Here is a 27,362-nt window from a genome sequence, read left to right as displayed (position 1 = left end):
AGTAATCGGATATGAAAGTATGGAGTCCATCATGGGCTCATTCCTCATTCATTTGCACAAATGATTTCAATCTCAAAACAGGTTACCTCGGGTGGGAACGTCTAGGAATTTAGTTTCTCATGTGCACCAATAACCAGTAACAAGAATAAATGTCAATTTTAAGTGTTTTACAAAACCAAATTAAGATGTTCGAGTTCTGTTTAAAAAAGGTCAGTCTATATTTGCTTGTATATAGTGCCTCTTAGTGGCTGCAACAAGTAAACGCGCATCGGGGTTAAAAACAAAATTATCTTTTAGTTTGCCCGGTATCAGATTAAGCAATTTGATATTTGGTGAATTGTGGTCTTCTATAATTCCTTCATAATTAGTGGCAAAAGACTACAAGACGTCAGGCTGAAGGAAACCATAATCTCACAAGCGTAAACCTTATTTCAGGTAAGTAATATTCTAATGATTACAATGTTGCGCGTAAAAAAAAAAAATATATATATATATATTTTATTTTTATTTTTTATTTTTTTTAATGGAAATGGTCATGTACGTGGATTAAATGAAAGTGTACTGTAACAGTGCTTAGTAGTTCACTTTCAAAAGTCAAAAGGATACAATTTATGAGTTGCACATTTAAATTGGTGTGATTTATTAAAAAGCCACACCCACAAACAAAACTTGGAGACTTGTATTCTGCAAGAAAAAGAAAACATTTATTCCTTGTAAACCTCAGAGCGAGAGCGCAGCCAAGGTCAGAGCTGGATGGGGAAGAGCAGTGACTGGGCATAGAAAACAAAAAACAAAACACTTTTCTATACTTTCAACAATCAGTTGACCAACAACTGTCTAGACTTATTTTCACAACACTTTTTTCAAAAGCCAATGACAGCAATCAAACCCAAAAAATATATATATACTGAAGGTGAGAACCCACATACACAACAATGACCATTTCAGATGATGGTGAAACCTTATCAGACTCAAACCAATTGCTCACTGCAGGGAAAACGATGTGTAGTTAGGAAAGAACTTTGAAAATTCATTTGTAAATACTGTAACATTCATAAGTAGAAATCAGATGTTTTGAGTCCCTTTGCTGGCAACTAGTCATTTTCAAAAAAGTCACCACTCCAGCAACCTGCATATGAGTAATAATTGATTAAGTCTAGTCATCCAATGTATTTGAAATACATTCTTGAACACACAACTAGGGAAATTAGAATTGCTTTCTTGGCACACCAACTGAGGAGGATCAATTAAAGTAACAGCAATTTTAAGATTTGGCATTTCAAAACTCTCTTTAATTGCACGGTCCATTTTAGTTTTTTCCCTTTCAAACAAGAATACTTTTCTAAGTGCAAGAATTTCTAAATTGAAAAATGGGGGTATCAGCTAAACTGAGTGAAGGAGTTTCAAATGCAGCAGATGAGTTCTTTGACAGGGCCAAAAACAATGTGACATGCCAAAGCACTTAGTGGGATGAGTGTACATTTTCTTAAGTTTGAAATTTAAATCATAACTTCTGCAACAGACAAATTTTCTTTCTGTTCACAAGAGCTTCTGGTATTATATTGGCCAGAAAATACATACTAAAATCAGCCTAAAGGCAACAATGGTGCCAGTTCACGGCGCGGAATCAAATTCTCATTTTTTGACAAAGGCTTTCAGACTAATCATGTAATTGAATCCTCTTTTAATTGTTTGGGGGGGTTGTCCTTACCGAAGGAAGGCATTGTTATCTTGAGCAATGCTGGAATACTGAAATATTAACAGATTATGCACTGTTAACATGAAGTGCTTTTATAAAAGTTTAAATTTTCATTTTACCAGTTCTGAATTGAGAGTGAGGAGGAGGAGGTTTTTTAATATTGGCAAGACTCTCTCTCTCCATTGACAAAGACCTCACACATCTGGCTTGAATCTTTGGAAAAAGAGCAAACGGACTGAGCTGCACATCTTTAAAAAAATATACACTAAACCCGGTAACAGCACAATTCATTGCTTACCATCAGTCTGGTTGTGGATTAAAAAGAAAAAAAAAAGAAAAAAACACCACTTAATGAATCTGTGCTAAATTTGCACTACATTCCTTGAATTTTTCTGGCTACGTTGAGATAAAGACATCTGTGGAATATATAACGATCCATTTGACGGGAATCCTGTGATACGCTCCTAAATTAAAATGTGAATATTCACAAGGGCCTAATTGTAATTTACCTATGGCCAGGAGTTGTATGTGACAAGAGTCAGAACAGAGAGCAAAATCCTTGAGATGTACATTAGATACAAACTCAAATCTGTGAGGTTTCACTAAACACTGAAGAGAACAAAATAGGCGATGTGGTCCGATTAATTTTTTTTGTTTTCATCTTTTGTTTTAACTACACACAATACAACATCCTTCTGACCTGGCGAGAAGAAAAGAAAGACCCAAGAAGAACATTCTCAGCTGCAGACATGCCGAGCAGATTGAAAGGTTCTGGGCAAGGGAAAAGTAAAAGAAAAAAAGGGAGAATGGAGAGAAGTGTAGAACAACACAGTCACTTTTTGAGTGGCTGGTAAACTGAGGCATTGGGGTCTAAGCCGGAAGGGTTGGTGTCCATGAACTTTGAGGAGTAGTGGGGAGCAACGGGGGTCATGCTGCTGGTGTCAGTAGTGTATGAGATGCTGGGCATGACAGCCATCACTTCGGCTATCTTTTGTTTCAAATCTTTTATTTCTTGATCTTTTTGAAGCATCTGACCTAAGGACACAAACAAAGAAGTCAAAAATGATCCCATAAACACAGTGACAGAAGCTGCTTTTAGACTAGATTTCTCATCCCCTGATAAACTGGTGCATCAGAAGCGTAATGAGCTAGTCAGCATTTTTTAAGCCTAAATCTGTCAGAGTCAACTCAGAAAACAGGACAATCTTTTATCCCAAATAGGACTGACATGACAAATTGATAAAAATCAATAGGTGAACTTGTTGGCAACCGCATTCATTATAAATTTGTTGTTTTGCTTCCTTATCTCAATCCATTGCTTTGTGCTGTCCCTTTTAGCAATATGTAGCCTACTTACTTGAAAGCTAGCAGGATTATTGAGCAAGTTAACCTGCTTGATAATAGTATATTTACATAAATATAGGTAGACAATTTTGAGTTCAGAATTGTTTACAGATCTGGTCCAAAGCTATTTTCACTTCATTTTCACATTTGGCATTCGCACTTTTACCGTATTTTTCAGACTATAAGTCAGTTTTTTTTCATAGTTCGGCTGGGGGTGCGACTTATACTCCGGAGCGACATATGTGTGAAATTATTAACACATTATTATATCATTTCACATGTTATTTTGGTGTTTTGGAGTGACACTGATGGTTTGGTAAACTTGTTAGCATGTTCTTAATGCTATAGTTATCTGAATAACTCTTAATAGCTATGTTACCTTAACATACCGGCCACTTTCGTGTTCTGCCACCACTTTCGTGTTCTGCCTTTGGCAATGTGTGTTCAATTGTATTATTGGCTTTTTTTATATTGAAATGCATGCTTTTAGTTTGTGGTGCTTTCACGCCCAAGTGGGGGCGCACTCGCACTTGTTTACGTGAAAAAGAGCGCTCAGACGCCAGAAGAAGACTGACAGCTACGCAGCTCTGAGCGAGTGGGCAAGAGAGAGAGAGAGAGAGAGAAAAACACCGCTGCGAACCTACGTTCATTGTTTATTGCTTGTAAAATATCTCTACAGAGGCAATGCCTGCGTGTCATCTTTTCTGTTGTTGTTGTGTGTTTTCCACCCGCGATCCGACACTTAGAGCCAGTTGTGTGTTTGTTTGAACGATGTGCTAATGCTAGCGAACGCATGCTAACCGTTTGTGTCATTGCTATGATAGCAGCTAATTATTATTTATTTACGTTGATGCGAACCTGTTTGGCATCGAGGACAAAATTGATTTGTATTATTTCTATTTTTAGTTTCACTCTTCAAATGATGGTGTAACGCCGGTCAAAATTAAGTCAGTCAATTATACGAACGTCCAGCATCGTCATTTTGGGAGTTTAGCTCGCTGTATAGCCGGGACCAAGCCGTAGTGTCCTGGTGAGGACAGTACATTCGCATTATATTGTTCCTGCATCATGTAACATGATCATACTGTACATGTATTCAGAATGTTGTTCTCTATGGTATTTTTATTTTAAATTGCCTTTCAAGATGACATCTGTTCTATGTATTGGATTTTATCAAGTAAATTTCCCCCAAAAATGCGACTTATACTCCAGTGCGATTTATATATGTTTTTTTGCCTCTCCGTTGGGCATTTTATGGCTTGTGCGACTTATATTCAGTTGCGACTTATAGTCCGAAAAATATGGTACTTATAATGGTTTTAAGTCACTTTTTTCATCAATTAGGTCATTAATGTGTGCAAACTAAATCAGTAGAGGTTTTTTTATGTTAGACATGCTAACATAGACACATGGTCTTCAAAACTACTGACCTTGCACGATTTCTTGCTGTCTTTTGGCGTCTCCCAGTGCAGAAAAGAGGTCCAGTTTGATCCTAGTTTCTGCACTAAGGCTGTTCTCCAAGTGTTGGGTCTTGTCTTGCATGGCTGACAGCGCTGACATCAGCACTTCTGTATCTTTTTCATTCTCCTTGTATTTATGAAGCTCCTGAAAGGTTACATATAATACACAATCAGGGTGAAAGCATCAGCCTTTGCATTTATTGCAGGTTTTAAAACAGTGGTATTTAAAGTAGTCAAAATTGTGTATTAATTGCACCACATACTTCAAAAATAAAACTACTGTATTACCTGGACTTTCAAGTCAAGCTCTCGGATCTGGTCTTCCTTAAGCTTGTTGTCCAGGGTTAGTTTCTTACACTCAGTTTCTAATTCTGTGATCCGCCGTCGCAGTGTGTCTGTGCATTCTCCTCTAAAAAGTAGGAAGACTTCAATTGACACCAACAAATGACAATGAACAGATATTTCTAAAGTATCAAGTAGCAGAAAATAACTTTTTGGATGTTGAACTACCTGGAAGCTGCCGCTAGGGCTACTGCCCTGGCTGCCGTAGCCTCCTCGAGTTTTTTACGCTTTTTTTCATCTGCGAGCTGTTTCTCAGCAGTGGTGCGAGCTTCCTGCTCCACTTTGAGCCTCTTTTCTAGTTGGCCCACAGCCTGCTTGTCCTTCTGTTTTGCCTGTACAGCATTATGGAGCCTACAATTCCACACACACAGGCAAACAGTTGACTACTAAAAATGTGGAGTGCTGTGAGGATTTTTCTGTTCATTACTGATGTTTATATATACAATATGCCTTCAAGTAATAAGCCAAAACCCTCACAAGCTTGCGCATTTTGCGACAAGCTGAAATACTTAAGCCACTTACTTGTTCTGCAGCAGCTCGTTCTCCTGGCGGAGTTGACCCAGCTCAGTGCGTATTGACCGCTCAGCACTGCCAAGAGAGCCAATCTGGCTGCGCAGGTCCTGTTCCACCTGCCGGCTTGCCTGCAGATCTGCCTTCAACTTCTTAACGTCCTGCTCCAATCTGCCCCACAAGAGAACATGAGCAGACTTGCAAACAAATGTTGACCCCAGTACACAGCAACAAACAACTTTAAAGTATTTATGCATTTATATACTAACTAATGCCTTCTCAGCAACGACTATGTGCCACAAAAAAGGTACACAAAAATGGTATCCCTGTTGATATGAAATGGTGGCCGGCAGCAGTTAATTTTGTGCCACCCCCAGCCTGAGTGATTGATAAACAAAAAGTTTCAGATGTGTTGATTGAACAATTGACGTCCCTCTGCAGCAGCTACATGTTTTGACTGCAGTTGCAGCATTGCGCCACTGAGGAGGCGCTATATCAACAACAGTTCGTCAGAAAGAACTGAATTACTACCAAAGAAGAAATTTAATCAATCTAGTTTTTCCCCTCACTAGTTGGTGCTGTCGACATCCTGAATTTCCCCTGACAGATGGTACAAACAGGTAAATATTGCTTTTTTTTTTTTTTTGCATCAATGCATGTTGTGTTTATTCAAACACTAAAAATCCTCAGTGCTGGAGTAACATTTATGATTTGAGCATTGCAGATATGGCAGGCAAAATCAGCCACGACATTAAAATGCGACCCCGCAAGGAGAATAGTCAAAAGTCCAAGGGAAACAGAGCAGAGAAATTAACCTAAAAGGCAGTTAAAATGTAATAATTCAGAGTGGTGACTAAGAGTGTGACAATATCTCGATACAGCGATATATCGCGATGTTTTGCAACTCGATCGGTTATCGATATGCTCCCGCCAAGTATCGATACTTTTATTTAACATATTGGCCATACAATGGAGTAAGGATGCTGTCAACTGCTCAATGTTTGTTGAGCAATTCCTTGGCGGTCCACTAGGGGCGCTCGGGAGTGGCGGTGAGGGTAAAGTGCGCACAAGTCGTCTAGAGAAGAAGAAATGTAGCTCCAAGTAGGTTGAAAAAAGAAAAAAGCTCCGTGAGAACGGTGGAGGAAAAAATGAGCAAAATATTGCTACAAATCACACATGGGGACACACTTTAGATTTTACACCAACAAGAAAGGAAGTAAGGTGAACAAGGACTTTGCTGTATGCAAGAATTGTCTTAGAAAAATAAGTTTCACTTGTAGCTGGTGACGTAGTGGACACAGGAGTTTGTGAGCTTAGCTTTCATCACTTGAGGTAAGAAAGTTTTGCAATGTAATTGACTTTTTAATTTACATGTATTATTTTGATGACATTTGGTGTTGAATGATATAAAATAAACCAGGACCCTAAACTGGATGAAAATGAATATCGAACAAGCCCACATGAATTTACCGATTTATTTGATATTATTTGAGAACCACTTTCCATCTAGTTTACTACACAAACTGTTATTACTGTCATTTTGATACAATAAGCTATAAAAATGGTTTGAATAGGTTCCAAGATATATAAAGTGATGTGCATGATAATTAATGTTGCTTACATATTAAAAATAGGTAATTATTGCATTTTTAATTTCTATACATTCAATTCATATTTTTTTTTAATTCGATACTTCCAACACAAAAAAAGAAAATCAGGATTTTAACTCAAAAGCTATGAAGTAGCTAATATTTTTTGTTTTATTTTGTTGTTTTTAAGGTGAGGAAGACTGTGACTGAGCAAGTCTGGCATCTTAAATGCTGAAGCAGATAGTGGAAGTGCTCAAACCAAGCAAATAAGGTCATATACGAAGAAAAGACCCACCAATTTTATCATTGCCCCACTCCAAGCTCAACTGCTGACACCTATGGCACTTTTTATTTATTTATTTTTTAAAAAAGATTTAAAACTTTAAAGAAATTAAGGGTGCGATTCATCATGATCTTTCCAAGCGATATCAGTGGTTGTGGTTTGTTTCCTCTATATGTGCAGGGGCACAGTTTGCAGTAGATTTATATTTTACAGCAATGTTGCACAGAAAAGGTGTCACTGTTTAATAAATGACTTAAACAGTATTTTTTTCTATTTTTAAATATCTTTTTTTCCCCCCCGTTTCAACAGTTGTATCGTAGAATGTCATGTATCCAATTTCTGACCAATATATCGAAAATCGCTGCATCGTGATATCGTGAGATAATCGTTATCGTGAGCCTTGTATCGCGAATCGTATCGTATCGTGAGGTGCCCTGAGGTTCCCACTCCTAGTGGTGACAGAGTGAAAATTTGTGTCAGATCTGAATGTAATTCACAAGGGACTGGTGATAGCTAGGGTCAGAATGCAGGACAGGGTGAGGCGAGGGTACCCTTTGAGTCCTATGCAAAGGTGAGTAAAGTAGCAAAAAATCAAGTAAGAGTAGCATTACTTTAATATTACTCTAGCAGTCATCCAAAATTTTTTTCTCAAGTACAAGCAAAAAGGTATTCTATGTAAAGAATAATTCAAGTAATGACTAACTACTAGAAATGGGTATTTTTTTTTTTTTTTTTTTTAACAATAGTGTATTTTTTTTTCTCAGTACAGCATCACCTATATTTTTTATTGTACTACAGTGATCCCTCGCGATAATCGAAAATTTAAATGTATTTATTCTGATTTAGCACTGGAATGAGATACATAGATAAAAGACATGTTTTCCTCTTTTTTCCCCAAAGTATAATTTCAGTTTTATTTTTTAAACATGTTACTGTCCCACTGAATTATTTTTTAAACTAAAATAAAATAGCAAAAATCTTGTCTTTATTAAATGCTTCTTTAAGTGATTCCACTCAAATCCGCTCACGCTGCTCACTTACATGTACAATGAGATGCGACAGCAGACTAAATAGTGTTTAACAAGTTCAATGAGCTCATACATTTGGCGCCTTTCAAGATAGCGCTCCCAAGCTTCTCTGGCAACATCAAAGCTTCTGAGCCGTCACTCAACGTCAACTTTAACAAGCAGCTGCTTGTTGAGCGGGAAAAGCGTAACGAGGGAGAGGTGAGAGGCTGTACATGATCTGATCGGGACATCTAAACAAAATTACTGTACTTATTTATTCATGTATTTTTTAATTGGGGAAAAAAAAAATCCACGATGGACTGAGGGCGCAAAGTAGCGAGGAATCCTTGTATAACCTATTACAATAACTCGAACTCTAATAAATTATTTAATAATCTAATGGACATGAACTTCAATCAACGTATTTATCACTGGACCCATAGCTTTCCCTGGAACAGGAAACCGAGGGTGAAGATTGACAGCAACGTATCCTCCCCTATATTCCCCAGTACGGGCGCACACCAAGGATATGTTCTTTCACTCTGGCTCTTGTCAGTCTACACTAACCAGATCATATCCCACTAAAGCTCTGTCAAAATTTACAAATATACTGATGACACAACAATAGTAGGACTGAGTCATCACCAACAACATAGAAACCGGATACCGCACACAAATCGACCTGGTGCACAGACCAAGACCTCAGACTTAACATATCGAAAACAAAAGAACTTAGTCGACAGCACAAGCAGTCATCCAAAACTCTTGTGCTCATCAAATGCGATTCCATATCCATCACTAGCACATTCAAACTCCTTGGTACCCACACCAGCAATATCATCAAATAGGGGAAAAAATGCTGATCACATCCATAAAACAGCCTAACAAAGACTTTCATTTCCGAAAAGAAGAAGAAGAAAGAAGTTCAGAGTAAGAATACATCTACAGCTCTGCTTCTAAACAGCCACCATTGAGAGCATCCTCACCTCATACTGTACATCACAGTCTGGTTCAGCAGCCTGGTTTTACTGAATAATTTCATTCATCTTTGTTTTCAAAGCTTTTATTCAGAGTGAATCCCTGGAACAGTGCTTCTGTGGCTTGTATCTTCAGAATGTGCTGAGCTAAGCCTTGCAGTCAAAATTGTAATATATGATTGAAAACACTATCACTCTTTATGTTTGTATCAGTAAAAAATACAAAAATACTTAATGTACAATGAATAGTTTTGTTTACACTGAAGACAACTGAGCAACAAACTGAAGGAGATGATGGCCTAGATCAGGAGCATTGGACTACAAGCAATACATGAGGAGGTTCCACAGAATGCAAAACAGGAGGTTTGGTTGCGAGATTTGTGGATAAAATGTGCTTTCAATTTAAAGTTGGCACCTGATACGTGTGTGTATGTATATAGTTTTAAGTACTGGTGCACGCTAATTATTGGTCCGATAATAGGAACTATGATGTCATCCCAATAAATCCAATAACATGATTAATAGGACCAATAATACAGTATGAACTGTGCTCGCTGGCTAGGAAATCAGTTGACCATTTGCGGGGCATTGCTGCCACCTGCCGGTCATAATAATTCGCTGCATCTATAATTTGGCCCACAAACTCATTCACATTACACAGTGCTGTGTCTAGCCGTAGCATTGACAATTGTGAATACTTTCTGTTACTTACGTTTCCACCTCGGAAATATATGTCTGTAAGTATTTATGTTTACTATAACATATGGATGTGCAATATATGTTTACTTCGGTGGTGAAGGGTCATATGTATAGAACTTCATAAGTTGTTGTGTTATAGAAGCCAGCTAATGCTTAAGGCTAGTAGCTCAAGCTAGTGTGCTTTGCTATACATACATATAATAATTGTCGTGTAATGTTAGTCCTGTTAACATGCTTGGTAGGATTTTATACTATGCAGGGAATAAACCTCTTACTTTATCGAATATGGGTTCACTCACCGCCGTTTATATTGATTATAAGGCAAGCCATTAATCCTTTTTGTTCTACCATATTTTTGTTATGAGGAATGAGTGATAAACTTTACTATATAATGTTTACAGTGTTAGTTATAAGTTAGTAAGTTATTGAGAGGCCTTTTGGTTATTGATAGGCTTGCTGTCCTAACCTGTCTCCCAGGTTAAGAAAGTTGTTTAATGGACCAAGACCACAACACTCTCCTGTAGCACCAAATATTTTTATCTGATGACAAAGCACAATACCTGTTGGGTTTATGTTTTAGTTCAGTCCTCATTGTTCAGGAAACACATCTTCAATTATATTGACTAATTGATTGACTCAAATTATATTTATTTGAAAAAATAAATATTGGCACTTTATTTGAAGTCAAGACTGTTCTTGTCTTTGTTTTGTTCCTTATAATAATGTTCATGTCATTATGAAAATTCTGGTGAGATCAAAAAAAAATCTATGTTGAATCCACCATTATAATTTTTTTAAACCTCCAGGTATTCAAAAACTCGGGTGAATATACATTTTTAAAAAATTATATATTTATTATCGGTTATCGATATCTACTTTGAGGAGCAGGAAGTTATCGATATCGGTATCTGTTTCAAAAAATGGATATCGTGCACCCCTACTTTTAAGGAAAGAATGCTTGAACATGATAAGTCATATTCTCATTGGAACTTTTAACTTTGGAGTATATCATCTGTAAAAACCAAATTCCAGAATACATGCATGTCATGGCGCATGGACAGGCTCTTACCACCTCTGCTTCAATTTGAACCAGGAAAACCCCTGAATTTTGTCAAATGGTTTAGATGTTACACTGGATTAGGGCTGCAGCTATCGAATATTTTAGTAATCCAGTAATCGACTGAAAATTCTATCGATTAATCAAGTAATCGGATAAAACTTTAGGTAAAGAGCAATTATAAATATACATGAGAAAAAAAGACATTTAATCCAATATTGAACCATTTTCAGTCAATCAATGTATTTATTTTTGATGTACATTGTTGAAAACAGCCAACAATTGCATCTAAGATGTGACTAGAAAAAAAATTCACTGCTTTCACTCAAAAAACTTCTAGATCTTATTAAAAAAAAACATTTCTTATCTAAAAATGTTAATTACGCTTGATAACACACATCACTTGAAAGCTATGTGTTTTTCCCACGTGTTTCAATTTAATTTCCATTTGTGTCAAGCTATTTTTAAGTTCTAGTTAAGTTTTAAGTTAGTCTAAACTGTAAGTACTGATAGGATTTTGAGTTTCTGCAGTGTTCAAAATAAATGTATGATACCTGCGTATTGGAGCACATTAGGGACCAGTGCTACTTGGTGTTTTATTCAGCAATGACTACTGAGCTAAAACTGACAGTTAGCTTTATTATGTTTTAATTTTACACCCTTATCCCTCTACAGAGCTGTGTTTTTATAGATTAAATAAGCCTGTATGTAAGACACGTTAGCCACGCATCGACAGTGGTCATAATCAATAGAAACCTAGCCCTCCGAAGGGCTAACATTACGTGAGCGAGTGACAGTAACGTTATATTTATTAGGGATGAGAAGTCTACTGCTTAAAGATGGCAGCTTTTTACTAACGCTGCCCAGACGCGGCCGAGTCTGTCATTTCGCATCTAGTCCTAAATTTCAATTCAATTCAATTCAATAAACTTTATTTATCCCTTTGGGAGAGTTCCCTCAGGGAAATTGGTTTCCAGCGCCCATAACAACACAGTAACAAAGATAAGTGTAAAGTGCAGGATAGTAAAAAGTGCTAGAGTAAAAAGGATCTAAAAACATAAAATTAAATATAAAAGTTAAAAGTAAAATAAATACAATATGCCACCACCACTACAATACAATAAAAGAATAATAACACCTGGCATGCGATATCTATGATACGCATCGGACACTACCTGCTACCACACTAGCATCATGCGGGCATAGTTTTTAGCAACGTTGGGGTAGTTTGTAGCGGCTGTCGGCTGCGGTAAGTTTTTTTTTTTTTATTTTATTGTTTCTTCCTCTACGCACGTGACATCAGCGCGTTGTCCCGCATTAAAAGTAGTCTGGGCAAAATGTGATGCTTAGAGATGGTAAAATTAAACGATTCCTCGAGGTGAATAAAATTACTCGGATCAGTTTTTAAACTCAAGTTACTCGAGTTGCTCGAGTATTCGTTTCAGCTCCACTGAATGCTTTTGTCATTACTCACAAAAGGTTAAAGAGTATTGGTAGAAGTCTAACACCAATAACGGGTCCTTCTAAAAAAAAAAAAAAAAAAAAGCATATTTTGATAAAGTTCATTACTTTTTGTAATGTACTGATAAACATTAGACTTTCATATATTTTGGATTCATTACGCACAACTGAAGTAGTTCAAGCCTTTTATTGTTTTAATATTGATGATTTTGGCAAAAAAGTCAAGCAAAACCAAAAATCCCTATCTCAAAAAATGAGCATATCATGAAAAGGTACTCTAAGGAAGCTACTAACCTAATTATCGGAATCAACTAATTAAGTCAAAACCGCTGCGAAAGATTCCTGGGGCTTTTAAAAACTCCCAGCCTGGTTCATTACACAAAACCGCAATCATGGGCAAGACTGCCGACCTGACTGCTGTCCAGAAGGCCATCATTGACACCCTCAAGCAAGAGGCTAAGACACAGAAAGACATTTCTGAGCGAATAGGCTGTTCCCAGTGTGCTGCATCAAGGCACCTCAGTGGGAAGTCTGTGGGAAGGAAAAAGTGTGGCAGGAAACACTGCACAACCAGAAGAGGTGACCGCACTCCGAGAAAGATTGTGGAGAAGGGCCGATTCCAGACCTTAGGGGACCTGCAGAAACAGTGGACTGAGTCTGGAGTAGAAACATCCAGAGCCACTGTGCACAGGCGTGTGCTGGAAATGGGCTACAGATGCCGCATTCCCCAGGTCAAGCCACTTTTGAACCTGAAACAGCGGCAGAAGCGCCTGACCTGGGCTACAGAGCAGCAGCACTGGACTATTGCTCAGTGGTCCAAAGTACTTTTTTCTGATGAAAGCAAATTTTGCATGTCATTCGGAAATCAAGGTGCCAGAGTTTGGAGGAAGAAAATACCAAATGGTCTGGGGTGCCATGTCAGCTGCTGGTGTTGGTCGACTGTGTTTTATCAAGTGCAGGGTCAATGCAGCTAGCTATCACGAGATTTTGGAGCACTTCATGCTTCCATGTGCTGAAAAGGTTTATGGAGATGAAGATTTCATTGTTCAGCACGACCTGGCACCTGATCACAGTGCCAAAACCACTGGTAAATGGTTTACTGACCATGGCATAACTGTGCTCAATTGGCCTGCCAACTCTCCTGACCTCAACCCCATAGAGAATCTGTGGGATATTGTGAAGAGGAAGTTGAGAGCCACCGTACCCAACACTGTGGATGAGCTTAAAGCCCTTGAGCTTATACTCCCGCGTTGCGGTGACGGCGCAGCGACTACGGCGTCATTCGACATTCGATAGTTCTGCAGTGAGGGAACGCGTTGCTCTGTAATTCACCGCCAAGCCACTAGAAGGGTGTGGCGTTATGTTTGTACGGTTTTGGGGCATGCTTGTTGACTTCCGCTAGTCGGAGAAAAAATAAACAATGCAAGATAGAACTCTTGAAAGTAAATATTCTGCTCATCAACACTGAATAAATATTGAACATACAAATGTTGAGGGGCAGGCGACGCAGAAGACGGTTTCGAGGCGGTCTGGCCGACTTTTGATGCCGCACAGAGAGTTTTCGACTCGGGTGGAGAGAGCTAGCTGTGGCGGCTAGCTTCAAACTGGCGTCGAGCACTGCGTCCAAGGTCTGCAAAGCACTCAAGCCCGATTTGTTTGCAGTGTCCTACAACCAGCCAGTGGGAAGCCATTGCAGATTTCTGGCGTCTATGGAACTTCCCAAACTGCGTTGGGAGCCTTGATTTTAACGTTATCATAAAAAGCACCGAGGCACTCTCAATCAATGATGATGTATCGTGTGTGAACTGTCTGTTATTGAAAATTAAAGATCAAAACAACTCTTTTGACACCAAATCTGTGCTATATTCTTCATATACTTGAAGTGTGACACGTAAATAAGTCACGGACTCACAACAAACATATGTACACAATAAATGATGCAGTGCACCAAACAAAAATACGACAAAGTGATAAAAAGTTGGCAGTTTTTGGCCGACTGGGTCACCGCTTCGTGTGGCCACTCGATTCCGAACATACACGGCTCGGTGGTTCTTCCATTTTTTATTTTTTCCCCCCAATCGCCGACCATGCCATTTGGCAATCACAATAATGTCTTGACGAGACTTGCTCTTCGATGATACTCCCGTCGGCTTGGTCCATTTTTGCGTGTAGAAAATAATGTTTGATTCTATTCTACAATGGTGGTGGATTTCGCGCTAAACCGGAACCAGTCTGAGCGGACCAATCACAGTCCGTTTTCGCCACATCATACACGTCTACGCGACGCGAAGGTTAGAAGATTCGAGAGGTGCGCGTCAGGCTACGGCGTAGGGTCGTAACTCTGTTCTTCCTTCACAGCGTAGGTCTGACGCGGAAGTATAACTCTGCCTTAAGGCCACTATCGAAGCATCTTCGGCCTCCATAACACCTCAGCAGTGCCACAGGCTTATTGCCTCCATGCCACGCCGCATTAAAGCAGTCATTTCTGCAAAAAGATTCCCGACCAAGTATTGAGAGCATGGCTGATATAATTAATTGAAGGTTGACTTTTTTTTGTATTAAAAAACACTTTTTTGTATTGGTTGGATGAAATGTGCTAATTTTTTGAGATAGGCATTTTTGGTTTTTCTTGACTTTTTATATTAAAACAATAAAATGCATGAAACTACTTCAGTTGTGTGTAATGAATCTAAAATATATGAAAATCTAATGTTTATCAGTACATTACAGAAAATAATGAACTTTATCACAATATGCTAATTTTTTTAGAAGGACCAGTATTAACACAGTAACATAATAACTTGATCAAATAACAAGAAAAAAAACCCAACTTTTTTCCCCAGGTACTTTGTTAAAACTTTGTGCTCCATGAAGGCTTTGTCAGCAAGCACAGGGGTCAGGCATTTTCAATATTAACCCGCTACCCCCCCATACTTCTCCTGGGCATGTTTTGACATTTATTTCACTTCATCATTCACCAATTACGGTCTGAATTTAGAACCTGGGTTCTTGCACCATCATACACTCACCGGCCACTTTATTAGGAACACCATGCTAGTAACGGGTTGGAACCCCTTTTGCCTTCAGAACTGCCTCAATTCTTTGTGGCATAGATTCAACAAGGTGCTGGAAGCATTCCTCAGAGAGTTTGCTCCATATTGACATGATGGCATCACACAGTTGGTGCAGATTTGTCGGCTGCACATCCATGATGCGAATCTCCCGTTCCACCACATCCCAAAGATGCTCTATTGGATTGAGATCTTATGACTGTGGAGGCCATTTGAGTACAGTGAACTCATTGTCATGTTCAAGAAACCAGTCTGAGATGATTTCAGCTTTATGACATGGCGCATTATCCTGCTGTAAGTAGCCATCAGAAGTTGGGTTCATTGTGGTCATAAAGGGATGGACACGGTCAGCAACAATACTCAGGTAGGCTGTGGCGTTCCAACGATGCTCAATTGGTACCAAGGGGCCCAAAGAGTGCCAAGAAAACATTCCCCACACCATTACACCACCACCACCAGCCTGAACCGTTGATACAAGGCAGGATGGATCCATGCTTTCATATTGTTGACCCCAAATTCTGACCCTACCATCCGAATGTCGCAGCAGAAATTGAGACTCATCAGACCAGGCAACGTTTTTCCAATCTTCTATTGTCCAATTTCGATGAGCTTGTGCAAATTGTAGCCTCAGTTTCCTGTTCTTAGTTGAAACGAGTGGCACCCGGCGTGGTCTTCTGCTGCTGTAGCCCATCTGCCTCAAAGTTCGACGTACTGTGCGTTCAGAGATGCTCTTCTGCCTACCTTGGTTGTAACGGGTGGTTATTTGAGTCACTGTTGCCTTTGTATCAGCTCGAACCAGCCTGGCCATTCTCCTCTGACCTCTGGCATCAACAAGGCATTTCCGCCCACAGAACTGCCGCTCACTGGATATTTTTTCTTTTTCGGACCATTCTCTGTAAACCCTAGAGATGGTTGTGCGTGAAAATCCCAGTAGATCAGCAGTTTCTGAAATACTCAGACCAGCCCTTCTGGCACCAACAACCATGCCACGTTCAAAGTCACTCAAATCACCTTTCTTCCCCATACTGATGCTCGGTTTGAACTGCAGGAGATTGTCTTAAACCATGTCTACATGCCTAAATGCACTGAGTTGCCGCCATGTGATTGGATGATTAGAAATTAAGTGTTAACGTGCAGTTGGACAGGTATACCTAATAAAGTGGCCGGTGAGTGTAAAAATCAAATTTAATGAGTTTTAAAACATTTTTAAGACCTTAAAATATAATTTAGGACAAAAACATGCCACAACAATTTCTGATATAGTAAAAAAAAAATTCACTGTGAAAATAGCTGGTGTTTTTCTCCTCTCATGTGCGACTTGGCGGCTTTGACCCCGACTGTCCCTCACGAAAAAGTCTTTTTGCAAGACTTTGCACCGCACACTGTTATTTTCACTAGGTGCCAACCACCTCTTAAATAAATAATCTTCCATCCATTTTTGATTACAATTACACTTCCCGATCCCTGCATATTCCCGCTAATCTCTACAAACGTGAATAAACAGGAAATGGCATCATGGCAACAACTCAAGTCGCTGACGTACGCAGAGTTTTGCAGACAACATATATTAATCTTAAAGTCTCGTATTTAGTGCACAACCATAAAAAAAACAAATACACACCATTAGAAGTTTTACTGCGGATTACAGGGATTTCTCTGGCATTAAACGCATTGGCTGGAAATTTAATACCTACTGCAATTTTCCATTAAATTTATGAAAATTTAAGACCTTGGTTATTTGGATATTAAATTTGAGACATTTTAAGACTTTTTAAGTACCTGCGGTAACCCTGAGAACAGAAGATTTTTGTTACTTTTATATACATGACTAGTTGGGGACTGTGGTTCTTTTTTTAAGTCACTGGCATCATGTGCCTCAGGTGCTCAAAAATGGCTTTTGGGAACAATAATTATAGCGGTTTTATAAGAATAATTATTTGTACATTGTGTGTGTGCTTACCTAACAAGTGCTTCTGGCTTGCTCAGCTGATTGTTGGGAATACAGTTGTCTGTAGGGTCTCTGTTGGAGCCACTTGAAGTCCCCTTTCCCACTGCTAACTTGTGCTTCTTCTCATTCTTTCCTGTGGAGGAGGAGGATGGCGTAGAGGAGGGCACACTGCCATTGGTGGCACTGTGGCCACGGGGAGAGGAGTTGAGCATTGTGGCATTGCTGTTTTTGTAATTTTTGGAGGAGGAAGATGATGAGGATGAGCAGGAGGAATTATTGTCCTCTTTAAGCAACAAGTTTTCTGTGCTGCCGAGTTCAGTTCTCTTGCTGTTTACATGGTTCTCCATGTACTCCATCTCTTGGAGTTTAGAGTCCACTGATGATGGCAGGATGCTATTGCTGTTGTGCTGCTTTTTAGCGTCCCCACCACCTTTTCCGTCTTTCCCTTTTTCTCTATACTCTAACTCTGGTAAAGGTGCCGAGTTCTTTTTATTGGCAGGGGCGCCATTCTGTGAAACTGGGGGTGTGTCCACTTCAGATATTCCTTTAGCATTTGCTGTAAGAACGTATAGATTAACAAGAGGTCACATATATTAAAACAGGTCTATATCCATCATTATACACAACTGGTAAAAATTAAAACTGTTATGATAATTGAAATTACGACTTCAACTTTGGGCAAAAGTTCAAAACAAAAAGAAAAAAAAATATTGCAGGGCACATACAATGTTACAGTATATACATTGTTAGCAGTTTTTTTTTTTCAAATAACTTTGCCTAAATGTTATCTGATTAAGTCAAATATTTAGATTTTCTCTTTAACACCGTCATTCAACATTTAAAATGGCAATGACAACGTCTGAAACGTTAGAATTAGTAGTCAGTTGACAGCACCAATAACCTCAAACAGGCGTTTCATTTAGCTGTAAATCAGACCTGCACGTTTAATGATTTTAGCCTTTTCTTCCTGGCAAAACAGTACTGTGATCCTAGACTGAACGTTGATCATCTTTTTCACCATTCCAAGTTTGTTAAAACCTTACTTCAATGACCTTTCTTGAGGTACTCGTGCATTCAAAACTTCAACATGCATATGTGGAGGTTTTTGGGGAGGCATTTAAAAAAAAAAAGACAACCCCCTCTCCATCTAAAATGCTATTATTATTGTTATTATTAACCTCGAATCTGACGAGAATGAGGTCCCATTCGACAAACCTATTCTAACAAAAAGTTCATTTACTTTTTCTTTCAACAATAGTACAATCGTGATATAAGAAGTTGTAAAAATAGGGCTGCTTTGCGATTCAGTTTACAATTACTTGAAAATAAATGTTTTGGTGTATACAAAATGCATAGATAATATACAGTAGTATGCATGTTGGAATCTCACCTTCTTCTGTGTCTCGTTCTTGCCTTTGGAGCATCTGTTGCTCTGGAGGCAGAGCCTGCTGAAGGAGCTGCATGTAAAACTCATTCTCCTTCTGCACGTCCTTCTGTTTCCGGAGGCGCATCTTATAGCTCACATAGCTCTTAAACCCAAAGCCCAGCGTCACAACTGGATAGCCAATGCTGCAAAAAAAAAGGATTTTAAGACAACATTGTTTGAACAACTTTTAATTAATCTTTGTTAAGGAGAAAAAAAAATGTTTTCAACTAAAAAATTAGCAGGTTGTCAAGATTTTTTTTTTCCAAAAAGTCTTAGGCCACACACCACAAAGTAAAAAATACACTACTTTTAATCCATTTTTGCCATGACTCAATGTGCTATTAGATATCTTTAGGTGCGCCATGGTGACTTATCTAATTTCATTTACTTGCTCCAAAGATGATTTATCACATAAACCGTTCATCTATCTGTGCCAGTGGCTTAGACTGATAGGCAGCACAATTCCAATCAATGGCAAGTGTCCTGTTTATCATATTTTGTGACACTTGTGTTTGTTACTGCTGTGAGGTTTTTCTTTTTTTGTAATATACTTGATGTGAAATGGCTCAATAAAGATTTGGAAACACTGATCTGTTAACAAGTTAAAAAACATGCTTCAAGTATATTTGTTTCTTAACCTTTGGAAAAACTAGTGATTTTCAATGAAAACTCGCAAAAGGTCTGCAGCATTAAATGTAACACACACCATGTGTCAAAGCAAGTCCCCAACTGGCTTCACATAATCATTAATGCTCAGCATTTTGGTGGCATATTCACATTTGGAATTGAACCAAACTAGAAGCAAATTAAATTCCTTTCAGCCCTAAAACAGTTAAGAAACAGCAGTGGCTTACCAGTGTGCAGCAAATGGGCGACACAAATCTACATGGAAGTTCTTCAGGTCTTTGAATCTGATGGCTGCCTCTATGTACACGAAGAGGATCCATAATGACACAGTGGGTAGACAGACTCCCCTCTCTGAGGACAAAAACGGCATAAGAATATCTCCATGCATTAAACATGAATACAAGTGATAAATTCAAACTCTGACAGGTTGTATACCTCTGCAATCCATATTCATTTTACTTGTATTAAATTTGTTTTACTCATCTCTCTTCACGTGATAGGAAATCGCGCCATTTTTCAGAGGATCCGATCGCATGAAAAGGATCGGGTTTTTAATTTTAAAAATATATTTATGTTTTTTTGTCAAAGTGTTAGTGAATTTGAGTGGACTCACTCATATGAAAATGAACGCTATGGAGAGTGATTAAAAGTATGGCGTTAAGGGTGATGCAATGAAAAATGTGGGTGCGCCTACATTTAATGCTGGTGCACCTTAAAGTAAGGCGCACCAGTGCAACTAATGCATAAGTAAGTAAGAGCCTTGACAATATATATCACAATGTTAATGTTTTCCAATACCATTCAGGCCTAATTTATTTATTTATTTATTTTTAAAAACTTTTAAGGGGCTAAAACGTAACAAAATAATTAAGAAATACAATGGCATTGCCCAAAAGATACAGAAATCTATACATTTTATACTCGGCAACACTCCTGGAAAAAGTGAAAAATACTGTAAAAAATGCACAGTAATGTAACATGTTTGGAACATTTGTTCAAATAAAAACAATTTCTTTTTTTTTTTCGGTATCAAATCGGGACCCTGTATCGGCTGATTCTCAAAATCAGGTGACTCTGGTGCAAAAATATGTGATCGGGACAGCCGTACTTTGCCCAATTACAGTGGAGAATTTTGATCTTTTTAAAATTATGATAAATAACTGACCACACTGGTCAACAACATATTGTTTGCAATTTAGGGAAGTTTTGAGATTCTAAAACCAAACATCACACAAACAAACTTTAGCTTTTTTTTTTTTTTTTTTTTTTTTTCCCCCACTTGTACAGGCATTATAGGTTTGTAAGAAGTCTTCAACTTGGAGGTGTGCATAAGTTCATATGTTTTGAGCCTTTACTTGTAAGAAATGAAATACATTAACATTCCGGGCCTTTGATCTAGAGGTTATGGATTATTTTTGAATAAGGAACTAAAAAATAATTTTCAGACTTTTGGATGCAAATATTGTCCTTGCTCAGTTGGAAAAAACAAAAACAAAAAACAGAATATTCGCTAAAACCCCTGAAGAGTCCATGAGCCTTTCCATCACATCTTGCCGTTCGTTTAGGAGCATGCTTGGTCATTATAAGCTATGTGTACAGTAGTTATTTATAATATGTACGCAATTTAACCATGAAAACAGAAGGGGGTGTTACCTGTGTGCCAGACATACTGCACCCATACATAAGTGCTGGCGGCAAAGAACAACCATTGCACTGGGATGAAGAGGAGGCAAATGAAGTCCGAAGAAAGCGCCACAAACACAAAGAATACTGAGAAGGCCTGTTGAGGAGAATATAAGAGGTTATTAGCATCAATTCAATTTGGGAGGGTAAAAGACATCTTTAAGCAGGTCCCCACGATTTTCCTGAGGATGCAGCTCACTTAATTTGGATACGTTCTACATTTTGGAACTAGACACCAAACCTACGCAAGAAAGATGTTCGTGCATCACTATTTAACCTAAAAACTTTGGGAACACAACACTGTTTACAGTTCACAAATACAACTTTAGCATGAATGAATCTGGCAATACTTTTGACTTGTCTTGTAGATTCAACTCCCACAGGCCTCGAGACAACGACCAAAATGGTTGCATCTGCGAGCATTTTTTCAGAAAGCAAGTAAAAAAAACATTTTTTAATTGCTCTAAGTCTTAGAGGCTCACAAATAGACAAGGTGATTGAAAGTCACCTGCTTTTTGATTGCTGTTCCAAAGAGACGAGCTAGGAAATATTGGGCACCAACACTTTAAAATCATTTAGAGGAAGAAAAAAAAAAAGGCACACCGATCAGCTCTTTGCAAGTGGGGTCATCGCTGCTCTCTTTACTCTTTTTGATGGATCTCCTGGGCTAAGCCACATTATTTTGTCTAGCCCACAAAAGCTAATCATCAACTTCATGTTACTTGCCAGAATAGCAAAATTGTAGTTTGTCATCAATTTTATAAACGTTGCAATACTGCAATCATTTGTTACAAATCCCTTTCATAACGGAAGGAATATTTTTTGGAAAAAAAAAAAAGGATTTTACCAGTACCTCCTTCTGATTTTAAAACGGTATCATTCAATCACTACAATGTGGATCGCGAGTTGCCCTATATGTGCGTACATATACTAACAAGTTTTACATATTTTAGAAAAAAATATGCAAAATAAAATTAAATGAGGAAGAGGAATTCGCCATTTGAATTCTGAACTAAATATTTTAAAACTTGTTCGAGTTTTTTGATAATTCAGGCTGATGATCAAGCACAAAAATCTTACACTTTACAAGCTAGGCACGTTGTCCCCAACTTTGAGGCTGCAAACCATTTGCTGAGAGCCAGCGCTGTAACTCACAAGGTGGCCACATAGCTTTACTATGCCACAAGTGTGTGGAAATATTTTACTGAAAAAAATTAGAACAGTAGACTTGCTAACTATCCAAGTCTAGCATAAAAAATGATAAAATCACAAATTAAATAGAAACGCTGAACAAAAAAATATTTATTATCCTGTCTTATGTCACACCATACAGCACGGGGGAAAAAAGATGAGGTGTAGCGGCCGGCTACTTGAAGAAAAAAAAAAACGAGCAGGGCTCAAACTGATTTTAACAGCTACATTTACATTAATGCTGAGTTTCCATTTAACATTTGATTTGGATGGTTTTCCATGGTGGTTCTTCAAAATATTTCTTCATGTGAAAACGGTCCACAGCAATTAAAAAAAAATAAAAAAAAAAAAAAAAAAAGTTAAATAAACGCTGTTTTAAAGAACACACCGGAAAGCCAATTATGTTTAAGTGAAAAAGGTGTTTCTGACCAAGGTTGGCACCACAATTTTAATCATATTTCGGCTAACGAATTTTCAGTGCATCCCTGATGAATTGAAATTGAGCACAACATCTTACCCTGGTTACATCGGGCTGATATCCAGCTCAACTCCTGACTGTCTGATAAGCACCCTTAAGTGCAGGCAAAAGGCCAATCTGGTTCTTCCAGCGGGCCATTGGGTGTGGCATCCAATTACTCAATTATTTAAGGGAATATAATAGATCCTAAAAATAAGTGAAAGCCATAAAAACATGTAGACCTATTTTGCCTAGATATGTGACAGGTAGACGGACAGAGACAATCTGCCAACAAGACGTGTTGTAAAGCACACTTACAGTGGGGAGAACAAATATTTGATACACTGCCAATGGGAAAACCCATCGGCAGTGTATCAAATACTTGTTCTCCCCACTGTACATGTGACGCAAGCCAGGTCAACTGCTCTGAAGAAGTTAATTGTAATATCAATAAAATTACATTCACCGATGTTGTTTATTTTTAAATGGACTTACACTTGTATTGAAATTTATAATTGCGTGACAGCAAATAAACAACAATATTTGGTTAATTAACAGTGCATATTAATGTAAACTAAATCTTTACCAGATTACATTAATCAATAAAATTATCGAAAGGATAATCGATTCTAAAACAATTTGATATGGACAGCCCTAATTTAGAGTTTTGAATATCGTTAATGTCATTTCAGGTTGATTTGATTTAAATGGGAAAAACAAAATCTGATACTGGATTTTTATATTTTTGGTGGTGGTCAGAGATTTTAATTTTAGACTGATTGGTGCTTTTAAAAAGATATTGTAATATGTATATATATTTTTTAAATCACATAAATACCATATTTGCCAACACGTGGTCTATGTGGTTCCAACCAGCCTTCTTTGAAAGAGCTGTGAACCAAGCACTAATTCCAGTGTTTTGCAATTACATGTCACAATAGCTTCGCAATCAGCATGGCTTTTCAATCTTCTATTATTACGCTTCGTCATCTCTTCGTGATGATGATACTTGTTTAAATTGTTGTCTATTCAACACCATGGCACCTCATAATTAGATTGTTGCTCCTCAGATAATGTCACTGATAAGCACAATTGCTCCTCAAATGGGGGAAAAACAATTTATTTCTAGCTCATTCTGGAAGCGGGTTTTGCATCTAGAATGTCAAGTTTTATGAAGGTTTAATAAATATCAACTCACCAGCCCCTGGTATCTAAAAGAGTCGTACACACTCCGGAGGAAGAGCCAGAACGGCCAGAGGTACTCAAACCTGAACTCCAAAACAAAGTCGGCCAGCAGCACTAATGCCCACACCACCAGGAACTTCAGATACAGGAAAGTACTGCAAAAATAGGAGATGCATGAGAATAAAAATACACGTATAATGAAACCATTTTGACTACTGACAATGTTATAGCGATCACCTACAGTAAAGGTCACCAACAATTTGTTTGTTGAACTTGAGACCTCTTACAAAGTGATTAATGCGGAAGTCTACCAATTGGACACACTTTTCTGCAATAAATGTGTTCAAATTACTGTAGTTTTCAGACTATGAGGCGCATTTAAAATCCTTAATTTCCCCCCAAAATTAGCAGTGCGCCTTGTAAACCAGTACCTTATGAATGAATTCTGATTGTGATTAATGACCTCGAAACTATTTTGTTGAAGCATAATTGTATTATACTGCTCCAGAAGAGTACTCATGATACACTGATTAAACCTGTACATTAAGCAATAAAGAAAGTGAAGAATAAATAAATAAAACAATAATTAAAATGTCATCAGAAAGAAATGACAAATTAAGTACATTGGTGCACTAATGCGCCTTATGTATGAAAGTCAATTCTTTCATTGATGGATCACCTCATATTCTGGTGCGCCTAATAGTCCAAAAAATACGGTACAGTTCATTGTAATTATTATTAATTCAGATTCACGTATGTAAGATTCCTCAAAGTAACAACAAGGACTTACAAAAGAAGATGAGAAACGTCAGTATTCTAAATTATAATTCTAAAAATCTCCAAAAGTCATTTCCAAATGATCACAACTAAAGCATTCCGAGGAAATAAATATTCCATCACTGGTGAGCTATTTTAAGAACACACTCAGGCTTCTAATGAGGTCCCGCGTGCACCAAGTTGGTGACCATTGATTGACACTGACAGCATGGAAAATCAAACATTAGAATTGGAGATACATGAACTGGTCGTGTTGAAATATTGCACTGCATGTTCAAGTTCTTTTCATCGTTTCTGAAGTTGCAGAGTCTTGGTTGAGTCATGCAATGTGAAATCCATGAGTTAAATGAAAGTAGTGCAGTGTACCTTATCAATATTTCAAGGACTTGAACCATGTGCAACGATTGCCCTTTAGCATTTGGCTCAGTTCATATATAGAAAGTCGAGAGAGGTTTGACCTGTCAGGTGTGGCTATGGCGATCAACCAATCAATTTCCTAAACCCTTTCACGCAACAGTCGAGCATAAGAGCAAGACAGCCTAATCTTCTAAATGTGTAGCTAGCGAAACATAATACCAAGTAACGTAGTATGTTGTTATAAAGTATACAAGACCTTATCCAGGTGACTATAAAATACCTAAGCAAAGCGGATGAATTATTCTTGGCCCACAGATGTCAACTGGCCTTAGCTGACAGTATAAATTGTCAGGGTCGATTAAGCCCGGTCCAAATAGTCCACTGCAGACGTTATCGAACTAATAATGTGGCTCTGCAAGACAGGTTTGTTGTGTTGTCCAAAACAGGCTGTTGTGTGGCCTAGTGCTAGCTACACACAGCTAGCTGCGATTTACAACGAAAACAGAGTAACTAGCGTACACTAAGCTATCAATAGCAGCTAGTTAGCGGTAGCAATACATTTCTATCAATATAAATATTGCCAGGCGTGCTGGTTTTACAGCTACCAAGCCCTTATCAGTTTGAATGAGCACTCCCATATGCTCTTGTAAGGACGACAAATCAGTCAACCTCCATATAAGTTACCTGCCGTATATACCCTCGGTGATTCGATTCCGTTTTACCGGCCGTCGGAGTTTGCTGCAGTCCGCATTGCGCCGCTTCATCCTCCTCCACTTGGCTTTGGCCTACGAGCAACCACCGTAATCTTATCCAGTTTTCTAGAGTATACGGGCAACGAAAACAAATGAAGTGCGGGAGTATACGTCGCCGCAATTATTTTCCCGACTGGCAACAAAGAAATAAATAAAGGACTGTATTCGGGAACCTCCTCTTTTGCTCTTAGCGCAGGCTCACTGTGTCCTGGCCGCGCTGTATTTTACGTGTTTCGAGTTGGCAGACGTTCGTAATATCCAATCAATCTATTCACCGAGGCCTCTCTCTTTGACGGATACCGAGACGAGCCATTTATTTAGCGAGGCGAAGGCTCGAACACTTCCCCTCTGCCATGACTAGAGAACAGTGGCGTGTGTAAAGTCTCCTCGATAAGCCAATCACGTTGTTTGTGGACAAATCGGGTATTGCTCATTGGCCAATCAGATGCACTTGAAGGCGGGATTTGTTTAGCTCATTTCCGAAGGTGTCTTTTAATCAGAAAATGTCCAGTACCTCGTGTCATTACATATAAATATACAGTAAAATGTATATTTAGGCTTTGTATCTGTAGATATATATTTTTGTTTCTATTAATGAACTCAAACGATATTTAATGCTTGATTTTAAAAAATAAACACGTATTTTGCTTAGTAAGCATGATATCATTAGATTTAGAACCGTCTTGTACGTAATACTGTCATTTTGAGTTTATGACACTGTCATAACAGTGTAATTAACTTAAAATAAGTATTGTTTACCAACATATCTACATATATGGATATTAGGCATGTGCCGGTATGAGATTCTTACAGTATGATCACCGCAAGGCAAGGCAAGGCAAGGCAAGGCAAGGCAAGGCAAATTTATTTATATAGCACAATTCAACACTAGGCAATTCAAAGTGCTTTACATCACATGAAGACCATAAAAATCACATTTAAATCAACACAACGTAAAAACCAAGACAAATGATCGCATTTAATCACAGAATAAGAATAAATACATAAAAATAAAACAAAAATAAAAATAAAGCAAAAACTACTACTACTAATAATCATTGAAATCAGCAATGGAGATAAGCACAAGAGGAATAGAAGGCAGGTAGGTTGAAATATATAGACAGTTATGGATATGCAGTGCCAAACAAAAGCGTTTTTAGCCCTGATTTAAAGGAGCTAACAGTTTGAGCATACTTCAGACGTTTGGGTAACTTGTTCCAGAGGTGAGGAGCATAATAACTAAATGCTGCCTCACCCTGCTTGGTTCTTGTTCTTGGAACATGCAGAAGACCCGTTCCAGACGACCTTAGGGGTCTAGATGTCTCATAGGAATCTAACAAGTCAAGCATGTATTTTGGTCCAAGGCCATTAAGTGTTTTGTAGACGAGCAGTAGTATTTTATAGTCTATCCTTTGACTCACTGGAAGCCAGTGTAGCGATTTCAAAACCGGTGTAATGTG

At 38.2% G+C, this 27,362-nt stretch overlaps 1 protein-coding gene across 1 annotated transcript; it reads right to left on the bottom strand.

Annotated features, from left to right (window-relative positions):
• Positions 1–572: 572 nt before the first annotated feature.
• maco1b (macoilin 1b) lies at positions 573–26,266 on the bottom strand. The gene is made up of 11 exons (XM_057859530.1): positions 25,835–26,266; positions 24,030–24,171; positions 21,154–21,280; positions 19,728–19,851; positions 18,838–19,016; positions 17,460–18,003; positions 5,368–5,526; positions 5,014–5,196; positions 4,792–4,912; positions 4,474–4,648; positions 573–2,734 (listed from the first exon to the last, which is right to left on the bottom strand). Exons 1-11 carry the CDS (start codon positions 25,912–25,914, stop codon positions 2,532–2,534), a joined length of 2,037 nt encoding a protein of 678 aa, XP_057715513.1. The 5' UTR covers positions 25,915–26,266; the 3' UTR covers positions 573–2,531.
• Positions 26,267–27,362: the final 1,096 nt, after the last annotated feature.

Source organism: Corythoichthys intestinalis, chromosome 15, assembly GCF_030265065.1.
Source record: "Corythoichthys intestinalis isolate RoL2023-P3 chromosome 15, ASM3026506v1, whole genome shotgun sequence".
Classification (NCBI taxonomy): domain Eukaryota; kingdom Metazoa; phylum Chordata; class Actinopteri; order Syngnathiformes; family Syngnathidae; genus Corythoichthys; species Corythoichthys intestinalis.
This window is presented reverse-complemented; position numbering and strand designations above follow the sequence as displayed.